At 34.3% G+C, this 19,434-nt stretch overlaps 1 protein-coding gene across 1 annotated transcript; it reads left to right on the top strand.

The window, feature by feature from the left end:
- The first annotated feature begins 1,143 nt into the window (after nucleotides 1-1,143).
- On the top strand, nucleotides 1,144-5,402 carry LOC146883270 (uncharacterized). The gene is made up of 2 exons (XM_085667870.1): nucleotides 1,144-2,137; nucleotides 5,335-5,402. The coding sequence occupies exons 1-2, from the start codon at nucleotides 1,144-1,146 to the stop codon at nucleotides 5,400-5,402; spliced, it is 1,062 nt and encodes a 353-aa protein (XP_085523996.1).
- Nucleotides 5,403-19,434: the final 14,032 nt, after the last annotated feature.

The following is a 19,434-nucleotide window of genomic DNA, read 5'->3' as shown; positions in this document are numbered from 1 at the left end:
TATCTCTATATTTACCTTAAGTGAGGTGTCCCTAACCTCATTCTAGTTTATATTTAGTTCTCATTCCTATTTATTTATTTATATTCATCTCTAATTGAGTACTGATCCTATTTATATTTACTTCCATTTACTTATTTATATCTCTAGTTATATACTGGTCCCCTTCAACTATTTATATATATATATATTATTTTTCTCTTTAATTATGCATCGATCATGTTTATTTAATTAAATAATTAAATGGTTAATATTGAAATAAATTTTACGATAAATGAAGATTTGATTATTGTAGTTGGAGGTATGACCTTGGGGATTTAAACGAGTTAGTATTACTCAAGATGAGATGTTCTTGAGTTACTTTGTTGGCCATGAGCTCATTTATCCTGACTAGTCACTACAAAATTAATCAATATCTTTATAAAAGTATAATAAAAATTCAGTTTCATGAACTTGGGAGAATTTTTATTTCATTTTATTTTATTATGATATGTTTTTTTTTGTGATATTTGTCTCACTTCCCTATTTCTTTTGATTGTGTGCGAAAAACAAAATTTTATAACATTATCATAGATGGCTGCTCCGAACACGCCTGATCCCTTCTTCGCCGACATTGTGGCTATTTTTCCGGGAAATGCATGGCAAACCAATGTAGTGAATAATTCTGTAACATTTTAGGGAACGGGAAACTCTACCATTACTTTTCTCTCTGCTCTGAATGCACCGATTGTCGTCGAAGGACAAATCGGAGTTACCTTTTATCTACCCCCAACAGTCCAAGTGAATCCTATCCATAACCTTTTCCCTCCACCTGTTTGATAAACCGTATATGAGGGGGAAACTATAAATAAATAATCCTTCTTCCTCTTCCAGTATAGGAAATATAAAATGTACTAAATAATGTGGATATAGGAAGTATGTAGTATTGTAAATATATATATATAAATGTGAATATTTTAAATATAATTATATCTTAGTGTATAAATTTTCGCCTCTAAATATTTATAAGTATACTATAATAAATAAATAAATAGATTTTTTTTATCGCCACATTAGATGGTATCAGAGCGACGTTTCATGCGAGATCTGTGAAATGTGCTCATTATATATATATATATATTTTCTTTCTAACTCATACAGTTCCAGATGGCGAACATTAGAAGAAACAATGAATTAACTAAAGCAATGCAAGCTATCCGAGACATGACTGCTGCTCTAATGAGGAATCAAAGACCTGAAGGAAACCCTGAATCACAAGGATTAGCTGAATTTAGGAGAAACAAACCCCCACAATTCTCTGGAGGATATGATCCAGAAAAGGCTGAATTATGGATTAAAGAAATGGAGAAAATATTTCGAGTTATGAACTGTGCTGACAACCAAAAGGTGAATTATGCTGTATTTATGTTAATAGGAGAAGCCGAATATTGGTGGGATGGTACCAGGAGATTACTTGAAGGAGGAAGAATAATTATTACCTGGGATGTATTTAGAACAAGGTTTTTAGAAAAATATTTCCCTAATGATGTGAGGAGAGCAAAAGAAATAGAGTTCATGCAGTTGAAGCAAGGAAGTATGACTGTAGGGGAATATGCTTCCAAGTTTGAAGAATTAGGAAAATACTCTACTTTCTTTTATCACCCAGAGGAAAGGATGAAATGTATAAAATTTGAAAATGGACTTAGAGATGAATTGAGAAAAGCAGTAGGGATACTAGAAATTGCTGATTTTCCTATGCTTATTCACAAGTGTAGATTTTTGGAAGATTTTGAGAACAACCAAAATATCAAACCAAAGTATTTTGGACCCCAGATAAATAAAAATAAACGCAATGAGGGAAAACCTTACAATCGCCCACAATGGAGGACCCAATCCAACCAATCTTCATCAGGAAATTCTAGTAGACCTGTATATGATCATATCAGATGCTTTAAATGCGGACAAGGTCATCATGCTAAAGATTGTCACCTTAAAGGACCAGTCTGTTTCAAGTGTGGGAAACCTGGTCACATATTCTCTGAGTGTGGACAACAGAAGCCACATTTCAATCCAACTGCAACCAAGACAAGACCTACCACAACAGGAAGAGTGTACACCATGACTGGAGCTGAAGCTGCTAAAAACCATGATCTAATTCAAGGTATGTGTTTTATTAAAGGAAAAACTTTAAATGTACTGTATGACTCAGGTGCAACTCACTCACTCATTTCCAATCATTGTGTTCAACATCTTAATATGTCGACCTCTTTTCTAAAAACTAGTTTGGTTGTTTCAACTCCCACAAATGACTCAGTAATAACCAATAGAGTTTGTTTAGACTGCTCACTGTTCATTGAGAATACAAAATTCCTTGTAAATTTAATATGTCTACCTTTATCTCAATTAGATGTAATCTTAGGTATGGACTGGTTATCTTCCAATCAAGTCCTTTTGGATTGTGCTAAGAAATCAGTGATATTTCCAAACTCTGAGAATCTTCTAAAATCACCTACCAATTCAAAAAGTGAGCCTTTAAGGAATGAAATTCGAGGGTACTTGTTATTATCTTCTATGGAAATAAAAGAGGAAGTTGAGTTGAAAAATATAGCAGTTGTTCAACATTTTCCTGAAGTCTTTCCCAATGATATTCCTGGTTTACCACCTAACAGAGAAATTGAATTTTCCATAGATCTGATGCCTGGAGTTGGACCAATCTCTATGGCACCATATAGGATGTCACCCTCTGAATTAGCAGAATTGAAGAAACAATTAGAAGAGTTACTTGAAAAACAGTTCATTCGTCCTAGTGTGTCACCTTGGGGAGCCCTTGTTTTGTTAGTTAAAAAGAAAGATGGAAGTTTTAGGTTGTGTGTAGATTACCGTCAATTAAATAAATTCACCATAAAGAATAAATACCCTCTTCCTAGAATAGATGACTTGATGGACCAATTGAGAGGAGCCTCTGTATTTTCTAAGATAGATTTAAGGTCCGGATATCATCAGATTAGAGTAAAAGCAGAAGACATACAAAAAACTGCTTTCAGAACTAGGTATGGTCATTATGAATATCAAGTGATGCCTTTTGGTGTGACCAATGCTCCTGCAATATTCATGGATTACATGAATAGGATCTTTCATCCATTTTTAGATCAATTTGTGGTTGTTTTTATAGATGACATTCTTATTTACTCTAAGACTCTTGAGGAACATAAGGAACACCTTCGAATTGTCTTGCAAATCTTGAAAGAAAAGAAATTGTATGCTAAATTGTCTAAGTGTGAATTCTGGTTAGAGGAAGTAAAATTCTTAGGACATGTGATTTCCAATAACAGAGTGTCAGTGGATCCAACCAAAGTAGAAGCAGTTTTACAATGGGAACCACCAAAAACAGTGACTGAGATTCGCAGTTTTCTCGGTTTGGCAGGATATTATAGGAGATTCATTGAGGGATTTTCTAAAATAGCTTTGCCTTTAACCCAACTCACCAAAAAGGGCCAAGCTTTTGTGTGGACAGAAAAATGTGAAAATAGTTTTCAAGAACTCAAGAAAAGATTAACCACTTCTCCTGTTTTAGCATTACCTGATCCTACTGGACACTTTGTTATATTTTGTGATGCTTCCAAAATGGGATTAGGTTGTGTTCTTATGCAAGATAGAAGGGTAGTGGCATATAGTTCCAGACAACTGAAAACACATGAAAAAAATTACCCAACCCATGATCTAGAACTAGCTGCCATTGTTTTTGCACTTAAGATATGGAGACATTATGTTTATGGTGGAAAGTTTGAAATTTTTAGTGATCATAAGAGTCTCAAATACTTGTTTGATCAAAAAGAATTAAATATGAGACAAAGAAGATGGATGAAATTTCTGAAAGATTATGATTTTGAATTACAGTATCACCCAGGTAAGGCAAATGTAGTGGCAGATGCGTTGAGCAGAAAATCTTTACATGTCTCTTCACTAATGATTCATGAAATGAATTTGTTAGAAAAATTTAGAGACATGAATTTGTCGGTCACCCTAAGCCAGGATAAAATGCAATTAAACTCCATTCAGATCATTAACAATTTACAAAAGCAAATCCATGAGGCACAAGAAAGTGATGAGTTAATTAATAAGAAAAAGAAATTGATAGGTCAAAGGGGTGGGGAGAATTTTGGCATAGATAAAACCGGAACTTTAAGATTTAAGGACAGGATGTGTGTACCCAATAATGAGGAAATTAAGGAAATGATTCTAGAAGAAGCACATAAAAGCAAATTAAGCATACATCCGGGCACAACAAAAATGTACCAAGATCTCAAGAAAATGTTTTGGTGGCCCAAAATGAAAAAGGAAGTGGCGCAATATGTAGCAAAATGTCTAGTTTGTCAAAAAGCTAAAATAGAACACCAAAAGCCAGCAGGAATGCTACAATCCTTGGATATACCTGAATGGAAATGGGATAGTATAGCAATGGATTTTGTAGTTGGCCTTCCACGAACCGTTCAAAAATTTGATTCCATATGGGTTATCGTGGATAGGTTAACAAAGTCTGCTCATTTCTTACCCATTAACATTAGGTATTCGTTGGAAAAATTGACTGATTTATACATAAGAGAAATTGTCAGGTTACATGGGGTTCCAATAAGTATTATATCTGATAGGGACCCTAGATTCACTTCAAAATTTTGGAGAAGTTTACATCAAGCCTTAGGTACCAAGCTTCACCTTAGCTCAGCTTATCATCCCCAAACTGATGGACAATCTGAACGAACCATTCAATCTTTGGAAGATTTGCTGAGAGCTTGTGTGTTAGAAAATTCTGATAGTTGGGATCGATACCTGCCTTTGATTGAGTTCACCTATAACAATAGTTTCCATTCCAGCATAGGTATGGCACCTTATGAAGCATTATATGGGAGAAAATGTAGAACACCTTTGTGTTGGTTTGAGACCGGTGATAATTTAGTATTAGGTCCTGACATGATTCAACAGACAACAGAGAAAATCATGATGATCAGGGACAAATTGAGAGCAACCCAAAGTAGACAGAAAAGTTATGCTGACAAGAAAAGACGACCTCTTGAATTTCAAGAAGGTGATCATGTATTCTTGAAAGTAACACCTACCACTGGAATTGGTAGAGTGATGAAGTCAAAGAAACTCACTCCCCGGTTTATTGGCCCTTACCAAATTCTTAGAAAAATAGGTCTTGTTGCTTATCAAGTTTGCTTACCTACGTTCCTTTCCAACCTTCATAATGTCTTTCATGTGTCTCAATTAAGAAAATATATTTCTGATCCAACTCATGTGATAAGACCTGATACAGTACAATTAAAGAATAACCTTACATTTGATGCAATACCTGTACAGATTATGGACAAGAAGGTCAAAGAATTGAGAGGCGGACAAATCCCTCTAGTGAAGGTCATGTGGAATGAAGCTAATGGAGATATTACATGGGAATTAGAAAAGAAAATAACAAACCTTTATCCTTATTTATTTCAAAAATAAATAAATAAATAATTTCGAGGACGAAATTTCTTTTAGTAGGGGAGAATTGTAACATCCATAAATCAATAAATAATTATAAGCATTTTATTATATATTATTATTATTATTACAAATATATATATTAAATATTTTAGAATGTTAATAAAAAGAATACTTTTAAAAAAAAAAAGAAGAAACGTAAAATTAATATCTTAAGTTACGTAAGTATGAAATTAAATATGGTTAGGTAAACTGAACATATTAGGTTATAAAAAAAAATAATAATAATAATAAAAATAAAAAAAAAAGAAAAAGAAAAAAAAAAAGCCTTCACCATTATCTGTTCAATTACCCTACGTCATGAGATGAGCTCATAAGCTAATAAATGCATGTAACATCACATGTTAAAGAAAGAAGAAAGATGAAATGAAAACTTAATCCATAACAAACGGTGACTAGAATTTGAAACAGAATTGAACATTGTTACAAACCAAATAAACTAAATGTAATGATTAGGTGCATAGTATAAATAGGAGTAGTGGTAGACACTAAGACGAAAGAAAAAAAAAAGGGAGAAGAGGAATTTGTGAGTATAAGTCGACAGTGAAGAAAATAGAAGGAGTTAAAACGTTCACAAAGTTTTGGGATATATCTTTCGCAATAATTAAGGTAAGGGAAGGAGATATCTATCATTTTATTTTTACTTTAATTATTTTTTTATCTGTTCATAATTATTTTTATCTCTATATTTACCTTAAGTGAGGTGTCCCTAACCTCTTTCTAGTTTATATTTAGTTCCCATTCCTATTTATTTATTTATATTCATCTCTAATTGAGTACTGATCCTATTTATATTTACTTCCATTTACTTATTTATATCTCCAGTTATATACTGGTCCCCTTCAACTATTTATATATATATATATATATATTATTTTTCTCTTTAATTATGCATCGATCATGTTTATTTAATTAAATAATTAAATGGTTAATATTGAAATAAATTTTACGATAAATGAAGATTTGATTATTGTAGTTGGAGGTATGACCTTGGGGATTTAAACGAGTTAGTATTACTCAAGATGAGATGTTCTTGAGTTACTTTGTTGGCCATGAGCTCATTTATCCTGACTAGTCACTACAAAATTAATCAATATCTTTATAAAAGTATAATAAAAATTCAGTTTCATGAACTTGGGAGAATTTTTATTTCATTTTATTTTATTATGATATGTTTTTTTTGTGATATTTGTCTCACTTCCCTATTTCTTTTGATTGTGTGCGAAAAACAAAATTTTATAACATTATCATAGATGGCTGCTCCGAACACGCCTGATCCCTTCTTCGCCGACATTGTGGCTATTTTTCCGGGAAATGCATGGCAAACCAATGTAGTGAATAATTCTGTAACATTTTAGGGAACGGGAAACTCTACCATTACTTTTCTCTCTGCTCCGAATGCACCGATTGTCGTCGAAGGACAAATCGGAGTTACCTTTTATCCACCCCCAACAGTCCAAGTGAATCCTATCCATAACCTTTTCCCTCCACCTGTTTGATAAACCGTATATGAGGGGGAAACTATAAATAAATAATCCTTCTTCCTCTTCCAGTATAGGAAATATAAAATGTACTAAATAATGTGGATATAGGAAGTATATAGTATTGTAAATATATATATAAATGTGAATATTTTAAATATAATTATATCTTAGTGTATAAATTTTCGCCTCTAAATATTTATAAGTATACTATAATAAATAAATAAATAGATTTTTTTTTATCGCCACAAAAATCACATGTCTAAGATCAACTACCAAATTTCAGCTTGATCCAACAGTTAACGAAGTGAGAATCTTCATTTTACCAAGATTACGCAAACCAAAAAAATAAGGTGGCACTCGGCAACACCAAGTCAATGGCATAGTGCCCGACGACCTTGTAACGACGCTTGACGGTGTATCAAAAACAACAATTTGGGAGAAAATTGATCCTGTGCAATTGACTAATTGGACACCTTTCCTTTTAGTATTTTTGATTCCAAATGATTTTTTAGAGTTCAAAATTGTACCCAATCACTCAAAACACAAATCCAAACTTTTAACCAAATCAAGACCAAACACAAATCAAGTATCAAACAGTTCAACATACAACCCATCAATTCAACACACCACATCATAATTAACTATCAAGATGATCAATTCAACATAAACTTAACTTCCCTTACCTAACAAAGTGGCTCTACAAACCCAAACAAGTCTAAGAACATCAAAACACTTCTCACTCCATAGGATGCTCTATGTACACTAGAAACATCACAAGAACGCTTAAGACATACAATTATTATCAATGATCAACATAGACTCATATGGAAGATGAAAACCTCACATGGAAGCAAAAAAAGCCTCACATGCAACATAAACAAAAGAAGACCAAGAAAAAATTGAAGTTTAAATTACACAAACAAAAAAACTGGTCAGTTCAAATTGAAGAGCTCGTCACGAGGATCACTCCTACGGTCTTAGATCTTCAATCAAGCGAACAGAGAAGGAGAACCTTTAGAGAGAAGTCAAAGAACTCTAGAAAAGTGGTTTCTAGATAGATAATGTGTTTTAAAATAATGAAACTCGTTTATAACAATTCTATTTATACTAAAATATTTTAATATTAAAACAATCGAGTCTCACTATTTTTAAACCATTATCACTTCTAAAACACTATTTCTAGGGCTTTACATTCTCCCCTATCGCAACCTAAATCGTGACAGGACGACGAATCAAAAAGAAATTAGTTTGAAAATAGAGATTTGAAATTGTCACCACAACTTAGTGTGGAAAATTATGAAAAATCGTAAAATAAAACATAGTTCGTGAAAATCAGATTTTGGATATGGGAATCAGTTATGCTTAGGAAATGTATTAGAAACCCTACAACGCCCGCCCAAAGGCGATACCTTTAATTTAATATTCAAAAAGAGATGTGTTTATTTTAAAATATTCATTTTTCCTAAAAATAAAAAATTATTGAAAAAATAAAATTTTTGGGTGAAAAGAACTTGACAAGGTTTAACCTTGGTCCTACGTATTCTCATTAAAAATGAGAAATCAAGGCTACATAGTTCTTTGTTAAAAAGGTTAGAATATTTGTTTGACTTTGTTATTCTCTTAAAAGTTTTCTTTTCCATTTTTACATTTTTGAAAATTAGTGTCATGCGACACATGCAGCCGACTTGACTCTAATAGTTTTTGTTTACATTTTTTATATTTTGAAAATAAGCATCATGCAACGGGAGCGATCAAATAGACACAAAAAATATTTTTTTACATTTTACATTTTTCTTATATTTTGAAAACGAATATCATGCAACATTAGTATTCAGATACACACTAAAAGATAAAAAAGAAAAAGAAAATATTTTTTTAATTTTATTTATTTATATTTTTATCATTTTTGGAAAACCATTTCAGTTTTTATTTCAAGTTAAATATTTTTATTATTTTAGAAAAAATTGAGATATATAATAAGTTGATGGAGTAAAAATAAAAATAAAAATAAAAATAAAATATTATAAAATGAAAATGTGTGAAATATAAAGATTAAGTTGGAAAAAATAGTAAAATTGGAAATGAAAATATGGAAGTATATAATAGTATGTGGTATAGAAAGAAAAAGTTAAACACTCCGGATGAGGTGTATGAAGAGAATCGCGTAGTGCATGATATATGGTGCGTGATGCAGAAAGTAAAATGTAACCTAGTCCTTAAAGTAGTGTGGGTGTATCCTTAGTTAAAACGCAGGAAGTAAAATAAAATTAAATGAAGTAAATAAAAAAAATAATAATAATGGTCCAATCATGAAACAAGATATGAAAATTAAATTATGGAGGTGCATAAAGTAATATCGGATCTGGCAAACCTTAATACAATTTACCTTCACCTTTCAAAACGTAGCACTTAATAGTCTTCCTTCCAACTTCATCGTCAACCTCACAATGCATTCTTACGCGCGGCCACCAACTACAGACGCCGACCATGCTCACGGCAAGACCACCAGCAGCGACGGCGGACACTCTCGAAAGTCTGCCGACGCCGGCCCCGGCGCTGCTCGTAACCTCACCACTCATAGCCGTGCGAAACACCACCGCACTGCCTCCTTTGATTGCGTCTTCTTCGAGCCACCAAGACCACTGCCGTCAACACCTTTCTCCCACGCACAAGGGTTCCATCTTTTCCAAAACCAAACCCTAAGATTTCTTCTTTAATCTTCTTCATTGTTAATAGCGGCGCCGACCACCACAGAGCCACCACTCAGCCACTCACGCGAAACTCCAACATCGGCACCACCCCAACCGCGATTTCTCCTTCTCCATTCTTCTAACCCTTGTCACTTTGGTCCAAGCCTAGCGTTTCCGGAAACAGAAAGGGGCCATCACAGTGCTTAAACAAAACCACCTTTGCGCGTGGGTTTCCGCTTCCGCGCACAACCGTGGGGGACAACATTATTAATCAACGACGCCACTGCCTCACCGGAGAAAACATCACCACCGCTACTGCCAAGGTTCGAATGAGCGCCGCCATCACCACCCTATTCACCGGCGGCATTCACTGATTCTCTTCTACTTTAATTCCCTTAAACCCTGTTCCTACTTAAGGTCATTTTAATTTTTCAGTGGAATGCTTAGTTATCTCATAGTAACAGATTGAGAAATTGGTTCTTTTCACTTGATCATCATACGATTAAAATTAACGTGCAACGACAATAAAGGAAAAAAAAATCATAGCAAAGTTGAAGATTGTGTACCGTGATTGTGCTTATTTCCCGCTCTTGTCTTTTTTCTCTGCCTGTGAACAACGGCTCCCGCCTCACATTCAGAACAAACTTTTATTTTTATTAGTTTATATTTTTTGTTTTCGTTTTGTTTGGGGAGCAAAACGGTGGTATGAAAATAAAATATTGGGTTCTTGGGTCCAGTTGTGGAAGAAGGTGCAGAAACTAAGGGTGGAAAAATTAAAACAGAGTGGTGGAAAGAAAAAACAATAGGCCATTGTTGGGCTTCTGTCAGCCCACTGCCAAAAAAAAAGTGCAAAAATTAGAAAAGGGTAGAAATAAAAGTTGGGCTTCTGTCAGCCACTTTAGAAAAGAAAAGGTGTGGAAAAAAAATTGGGTTGCTGCTAACCCATTTTGAAAAAGAAAATGAAAAGACTACAAAAAACAAAATACACAAACATAAAGTAATTCTTTTTTCTCACACATTTTATTTACTTTTCTCCTTTTTTACTTATTTATCACTAGAATTTAACTTCAAATTTTTCTAAAACAATTTTACTTACCTAAACGAAATAGGATGTTTACAGTTCTCCACTCTTTTCTTATATTTTACTTAGATAATATGAAAATTTGATATTTTTATATTATAGGACTAAAAAGCAAGTAAAGAAATAAACACATATTTTGTTCAAATTATGAAAGAAACCAAAGAAACGATGATTAGCTAGAATAACTAATTAAAGCAAATAATTCCACGAAGAAGGTCATGATCATGAGAGTGTCCCGAGGCAAGAAAACAAGTTTGACTTCTTGTGGAGAGGGCCGAGATGCAAACAGAACAAAATCAATGATTATTCCATCAGAGAGGGTATTCATGTAGAAATATTTGATGACTATTGCCTCGAAGAGGTCCTCAATATGACAAAGAAATCAGTGACCATTTCATCGGAGAGGGTCTTAATGTAACATAAGAAAATCAATGAACATTTCCTCGTAGAAGGCCTCAATGTGACAAAAAAATCAATGACCATTCTATCAAAGATAGTCTCATTGTAAAGAAAATCGATGACCATTGCCTCACAGAGGGTCTCGATGTGACAAAGAAATCAATGACCATTCCATCAGAGAAGGTCTTCATGTAACATAAGAAATCAATACTCGTAGTCTCATAGAGGGCCTTGAAGTAAAGACAAATATTTTGAAAGAGGAGCAAATTTGCTTGGTCTTTTATCCTTTTTTTTAATGAAATGCATGTTATGCATGAATCACCTAAGACCTTTGTCTTTTCATTTTTCTTTCCTTTCTTATTCTCTTCCTTTTCTTTGCTCTCTCTCTCTCTCTCTCTCTCTCTCTCTCTCTCTCTCTCTCTCTCTCTCTCTCTCTCTCTCTCTCTTCAAAAAGGCACATGTCTATAATCAAGTGTCACTGCAATTATCATATTCAATAGATACTCAGAACTTGTTTTTCTTACTATCATTTCACACTTCATATCAGAACCACAAGAGACTAGGCAAATCTTTACGTGAAATGAGGGCATTGTATGTTCTAACTTTCCTTTTTAATGCATAATATAATTCATGTATGCTTGAACACATGGATAAATGGACAAGGTTTTCCCAAGCTGTCCCAGTTTTTGTAACAACGGTATGATTTGATTGAAAAGATTGTATGAAAAATATTGCCCCATTTAAACTCTTTTGTCTAACTTTATCGGTTGACTGAGATATGTTTCTTTCTTCTTTTTATTTTTTTATCATTTTTATTATTTTTCTATCATCCTTCTTTTCTTTTTTCCAATTTCACTTTCTTTTCAATGACCGTGTCATCAACCAAACTCTTCTGTCTCCAAGTTAATTCCATGAACAAAATCTGACAAACATTTTTCAATCCGTGTGGACTTTTGTTAGCTTGTAACGTGGCCGAGGATTAAGATGGGCTACGAAGAAATGGATATTGAAGGCCCAAATAAACTATTAGTGGCTTTTAAATGCTTAAACAAGGATCATCTGCAAGATTATCACATCGACTATCATCTAGGGTTTTGAGCTTTGGATTTCTTTTCATTTCAATTTCTTTTCAGTTCCCTTTTCAAGCCTTTCAAATTATTATCACTTTGGGATTTTTTTTCTTTGTATTTATGAATTTTGGCCTTTTCTATTTTTTGTATTACTTTTTTCTTTTAATTTTGAATTAATTTTGGACTTTTTCCTATTTTGGCCTTTTCTAACATTAGTAAAATTGCATTTCATTTAGACACTTATCGTGCATAAATTTAATGTAAAAATCACTAAAACAACCCCTTTTGCATTAAAATACATAATGAGGAGAGAAGAAGTAGTTAAAAGTGGAATTTCATGTATTTGTACTATTTTTGCATGTCAAATGAAGGAAATTGTGACTAATGGGGCTGAGCAGTAGAAATGGTGTTAAGCGCCACAAAGGCGATTAAGGAAACCCTCATAAGGAGGAAAGATCTGGAGTAGCCCAAGCCCAAAATGTGCAGCTTAAGCTTAAGAAAGACGGTTTGGAAATATCTAGAATGACACCTCTACGGCTCTAATGCTCAAACATGAAGCCAAGTTCAATCCCAAGACCTTAATCAACATCACTTATATTTACTATTATTAAAACTTATATTCAAAACTATCAAACATTTATCACTATGATATTACAAACTTGAATAAATTATAGATTATTGTTTTATCAAATCAAATCCATGTGGGTACGACCTTGTGCTACAATTGACCCAGTGCACTTGTTGGACTAATTAACAAGACTCACCCTCACTCTAGGTCTCAACAATATGTGTCCAAGCTAACTCTTGACATGTTGATTATCCCTATTTAGGGGTATTTAGAAACAAATTATTATTTTTAGCTCAAAGAGGGTACAATGGGAATATTTTTACTTTTTCGGATAAGGAAAAAGATGGTCACACGTCACTTCAACACCTAACTGCCCCATTTTTGTTAGAGAACTAACATAATGACAAAATTCAATGACTTCTAATGCATTCCACCCTTTATCTTTTTATTTGTACACACAAAATTTATTCTCTCTTTTTTATTTTTCAACTTTACTTAGATAAGCCTTTTAGTCAAACAAGGCTATCGAATGTGCCCTAGTGTAATATTTATGTTCTCTTTTCTTGGCTAATTCTTTGTCTTGGGAAAAGCTAATGAATTGGAGGATTTTAGCAACATGGATGTAAGTGCTTCAAATAGGAAGTATTGATCTGTTACCCTCAATGCAACAAAACATAGACAAGCCATGCCTCTTCACTTTGATTAATTTTTGTCACTTTCTTTTGTCTCTTCTAGTGATGCATTATATTCATAATTTCGTTGTCAAAAAATTTAATATGTGATCCTTGTTTATTTTGCTCACTTCTGTGACACCCTTCAAGAACATCTCTAGGTATACCAAACAAATTGTACTTCGTGATTGAATCCATGGTATTTTATTTCAAAAAGTTCAATGTGATGCCAAAGATGTTTACAAAAGAAAGTAAAATGAAGTTATAAATAAATGAAAACAAATCAAACTTGACTACAATAAAGCATAATTCAATTAATCATAAGAACAATGTCAATATTTCCCTGTCATTATGAGATCATCATGCATAAAACGTTTTTACTACATCAAAGTTGATCGGTAGAGGTAACTCTTCCCCATCCACTATTGTGAGAACTAGCGCCCCGCCCAAAAATGCTTTCTTCACTACGTATAGGCCTTCATAATTTGAAGTCCATTTCCTTTTGTGATCCTTTTATATAGGTAAAATCTTTTTTAATACGAGATCACCTTCATGGAACTCCCTAGGATGAACTTTTTTATCAAACATCATTTTTGTCCTTCTTTGATATAACTGTCCATGACAAGCCACTATCAGCTTTTTCTCTTCAATCAGTTTGTGTTGATCAAACCTAGCCTAAACCCATTCTACTTCTTCTAACTGAGTTTCCATTAATACTATTAAAGACGAGATTTCTACCTCGAAAGGAAGAACTGTTTCCATCCCATACATTAAGGAACAACTCTTATTAGCAACTTCAATTGCCTCATTCATGTTTGGGACAATAAGGAGACAAATTGTGATGTTGAATTTTGAAATCTTCACGCAACTTTGTTATCATTTGATTATTCAGATTGGTTGCATTATCAGTAATGATTTTGTTAGGCAACCCATATCGACATATCAATTTCCTTTTTATAAATCTTACCACCACTTTTCTGGTCACTTTGGTGTAAGAAGTCGTTTCCACCCACTTAGTGAAATAGTCAATTGCAACTAGAATGAAACGATGCCCCATAGACGCCTTTGGCTTATGGCTCCAATAACATCTATTTCAAACATCGAAAAAGGCCATGGTGCAGATACAACATTTAGGGTTGTATGAGCTATATTAATATTATCTATATAGGTTTGACACGTTTAGCATTTTTTAAATGCATGCAACAATCATTCTCCATAGCCAAACAAAAGTAACCAACTCTCAGAACCTTTCTAGACATAGAGTGTCCATTCATGTGTGTACTGAAAGTCCCTTCATGAATTTGGTTTTTTCATTGCAACGATTGAAATGAATAGTTTAAAAGTGGGATAACATTGTTATGGACTTTGTTACCCACTGGTCCAAGTCAATAAAGGAAGCATGATGTGATGAGGATGGTGGTGGATAAGGTGATGAAGAGCGTTCACTTCTTGTTGGTATGTCAAGAGTCGTGCATGGCCAAGTTAGTTGAATGGTGCTTTGATGAGGAATAAAGTGGTGTGAAGTGATAATTAGCATGTTTTAGTTTGAGACTTAAGGTTATCTTTAGATTTTGGTAAAACCTACAAGAGGTAGTGGAAGGCATGTGGAAGGTGAGTTCAGTATATCAGAAACAGATTGGTTGGTCGAGCGTAAAGGATCATTAAAGCTTTAGGTTATAGGTTGAGAAATTGCTTTTGAGAGCAGTGGTTAGGCCAATCTATATTGTTGAACACCATAACGCTTAACACAAAGGCAAGATTTCTAATTAGTTAAGGTGTTAAGGCCGATAAGTCGACCAAGTCTAGGTGGTTGTTGTAATAGAAAATGAGGAGAGCATAGTTTTCTTTCTACCTAATGAGTGAACTTTCGAGGATGAAAATTTTTCTTGTTGGGAAGAATGTAAAACCCTAGAAAATGGCATTATAAAAGTGATAGTGGTTTAAAAATAGTGAGACTCAATTATTTTAACATTAAAAGGTTTTAGTATAAATAACTTGGTTTAATTACTCGTAAGGTACCCAGTTTGGGTCAAAGGTGTCAACTTGGTACCCCGCGAAAAAAAATGTCAATTTGGTACCTAAATAATTTTAAGTGCATCAATCAGGTCCATCGCGTTAGATTGTTAGAAATGAAGTTAAAATTGTGGTAATGTGGCAATGCATAATGAATACGTGTCATTGAAAGAAGAAGACGTGTAAAAAAAATAATTGTACAGTGTGCATTGGTCATTTAATGAATGGTGAAGTGTAAATTTGCCCTAACTCTGTAATAGTTCCTTATCATCTTCTTCTTCCTCTCCATTCGGTTGCACGTTTAGACCTGAAGAAGTGGTTTCGTGGTGTGTGGTTCGTAGCTTAAGGGTGTTTTCCAATCAATTTTTCAATGTCTCGCACTGAGGGTTGTGTGTGTTCTTCGTGGGCATCACAAAAATATAGTGTCTTCTCCCCTACTGTTTCGTATAGGGGTGTGGGTGGAATACCAATGTGCTATTGTGGGGAAGTTGCAGTGTTGAGAGTTGCTAAAACAGTTAAGAATTTTGGAAAACAATTTCTTGGCTGCCCTAACTACAAGGTATGAATTATTGTTTGAATTTTTGCTTCCATAATGTTTGTTTGTGGTAAGCAATTTTGTGGGTTTCATTTCCTGTAACCAGCGAAGTGGTGCCAATGAAGAATCTAAAGGATGCAATTATTTCAAGTGGTTCAACGAAGACAATGGGGATGAAAGTGATGCAACCATAGGAAGACAAACGAGAAAAATCTATGCTCTTGAAAAATCAGTTATGGTGTCTGAAAAAAGGATTAAGTTTTTAACAGGGGTTATTTGTTTTCTGGGTTTGGTGAATGTAATATTGGTTTGTACGTTGAACAATTTTTTTTTATTTTGTTCTAAACTGGATGCAATATAGTGGGTGTGGATGCAGTATAGTGGGTTCGAATATTTGTATTTACTTTATGTTATTGTAATGGATTTTGATTATGGAATGAAAAGAGCTTTGCAGAAAATTTTCCTATCACTTTATTTGAACTATATTTGAAAAGAGCTTTGTAGTCAATGAAAAGAGCTTTGTAGTGAATGAATGAAAGCAATAATATATAGCCTTGTAATCAAAGCACACAAACTGGATCATGAAAGCACACAAACTCAATTTTCCTTTGACATCATTTTTGTAGTAATATCATATTCATCCAATAATAAGTCAATCTATGCATAATAAGCCAATATCATATTCATCCAATATTGTTCTCCTAACACAAAAGGTGCTAATTGAAGTTGGTACCAACTTGATGTTCAAAATACATAATGCTAACCAAAATACAACACCAGATTACAAAAGGTACTTCCAAGATACCCCAAAACACAACAGCAAATAAAATTAAAATTGACATAATATTAGGCAATCACGAATTCAGTATTGGGCCCCTCTTGAATGACAATTTTTCTTTGTAGGTTGCTATTGTAGTAGACTGTGGTTGATGGACTACAATAGTCTGACTTACTTGTGTGGGAAGAATGTGATTTTGTGGCTCTGTGACTTGAGTAGTCTCACTTGGTTGAGTATCTTGTGGAGAAGTCTGACTTGGTTGAGTAGGCTGACTTCCTTGAAGGTCTGGACTTGCAGCTGTGTTTTGTTGTGTTCCAGATGGAGCAGTTTCTGGTGGTGCAAGAGGAGCATGTGGGCAATTTGTTCTTTTATGGCCAACCTCTCTACATAACCCACATTTTTTACGGGTACCACCTTGTCTCAGTTGAGTGTCATCCTTCCTCAATTCCCAAGCCTCCAATCTTCGTTTCTTTTTCGGTCTTCTTGGCAGGACCCTCTTTGTTAGAGGCAAAACATCACATGTAGAACTCATCTCCCACAGATGAGGTCTGTTGACAGGGTATATGAGTGACAAATATGTCTCTTCATAAGTTGAGGCAAGAAACCAATGTGGAAGGAAGTCTTCAACATTCAGATTTAAAAATCTAATTGCAGTCAGTGCATGGCAGCATGGGATTGCTGTTATGGTCCACTTTCTACAGCTGCATTCTTGTTTGTCAATGTCAACCACAAATTGTTCTCCAATCATTGGCCTATGGCTCACCTCAAACAATTTTTGGATTGACCAACTATTATGAGTGAAAATACAAAAAGTCAATTGATATAGAAAATGAAATGTATGAGTATCACAATAATTTAATCACAATTATTACCTTGGAAGCCAATATTTAGTCTTTTTTGCATCCTCTTCCATTCTTTTCTTACTTTGTGGGCATATTGTACCTTCAAATGTATTAACCTTCTTTCTGTTGCTTGCACATCTCTTCATGAGATAAATCTGAATTTCTTCCATCATAGTGATAATTGGTTTGCTCCTTGCATCCAGAATTGTACTGTTAAACCCCTCAGACATATTATTCACCGGTGTACCACATGCAGGTTTGGCTATAAATCTGGACCTTGACCAAAACCTAGTTTGCAAAACGAATTTGACTTTAAAAACAGTTCATAATATATACAATACAATGCAGGAATTAGTACAACATACCTTGGGGGATGGCTAACAAGTGTTTGAAAGCGTCTACATTCACTTATTTGATTTCCCTCATGACTGCCTCCCATGCTTGAGGATGTGTGCAGTATGCTACTTTCCATAACAACAACTTCAGATTTTTTACAGGAAATTTCTTCCTGAAATTTGAATAGATATGCCTCACGCAAAACCTTTGGTCCACACCAGGTAACAGTTCTTGCAATGCTGGGAATAGTCCCTGTCAAATGAATGTTAAGTAATGCATTATTAAAAGCATAGCAGTTGCAGAAGAATATGAAAAGTGAACAAAAATGTAAAAGAAACTTACTTTTTGTTGGTCTGAAATAAATGTATAAGTGGAACACAGTTCAGGCCCACCAAGGTCTCCAATCACTAAATCCAGAAACCAACTCCATGTCTCCTTATTTTCAACTTCAACTACTGCGTATGCCAAAGGGAGCATCTGGTCATTTCCATCTCTTCCTTAAATGATCCATCTATGTTTGTATATGCCATTGTCCTTGCCCTGAAGGTCATAGACCTAGAAACACCGATATTCCATTTCCTTCCAATCTTGTTTTTCAAGGCATTCAATTTAACACTTGTATTGTCTCTTAATATCTTCTCCAACCGTCCACTCAACCATTTAGAAGTCATTAGCCTGACATTGAATTCACGACTACAAGTGTGCTTGTTTATTATTTTCCTCAATTGCCAAGTGCTTTTGCCAGCCTTATAAGCACAATAGACATACCACTTGCACTTACCTTTCACACCTAAACATTTAACACAAATTCTTCTTTTATCATTTCTAAATATTTTCAGCTTCCTCCCACTATGCACCCCATACGTTCTTATTGAATCAGTGAAGTGTTTCCTTTTCGGTGAAGTAAGTCCCAACCTCCCAGTTATAGTCCTCCATATTTTTGGGCTTAGAAAATATACCAAAACTCCCATATATATCTTTATCTTCATCACTTGTATCATTGTCTAATGTTTCAGACTGCCATTCGGTGTCAGAGAATCCTCTTTGATCCACATGTTTAAGGTTGGGCTTTTGGGAAGATGAACCTCTCACTCCACCAACCTTACCTTCTTTAATTCTGACCTCAAAAAGATCATCTTGCACTGCATCATCTCCTCCAATAGGTACATCAAAAAGACCATCTTCCACTGCATCAGCAGAAGATAATTCCTCCTCAGATTCATTCCAACTATGAACATCAAAATCATCACCGCTCTCACTATGGCCCTCAAATAATTCCTCCTCAGACACCTCTGCACCACCATCCAACCCAACCTTTTGAGCTGATTTATTCTCACCTTCTACCCCATACTCTGTATTAGTTCCAATTCCATCAACCTCTCCAACCTTTGCACCACTTCCAATCCCATCCTCCACATCAACCTTTGCAGCAGTTCTAATTCCACCATCCTCT

This window comes from Vigna unguiculata, chromosome 10 (assembly GCF_037176805.1).
Source record: "Vigna unguiculata cultivar grain cowpea cultivar isolate G323 ecotype 2 chromosome 10, ASM3717680v1, whole genome shotgun sequence".
NCBI classification, from domain to species: Eukaryota; Viridiplantae; Streptophyta; class Magnoliopsida; order Fabales; family Fabaceae; genus Vigna; species Vigna unguiculata.
The sequence above is the reverse complement of the archived record's forward strand: the minus strand, read 5'-3'. Positions and strand labels throughout refer to the sequence as shown.

Bases quoted from the DNA above. Each gene is read 5' to 3' on its own strand.
- LOC146883270 (XM_085667870.1), top strand. From the start codon at position 1,144: ATGGCGAACATTAGAAGAAACAATGAATTAACTAAAGCAATGCAAGCT. The intron at 2,138-5,334 runs GTATGTGTTTTA...ATACCTGTACAG, and splicing joins AAACCATGATCTAATTCAAG to ATTATGGACAAGAAGGTCAA.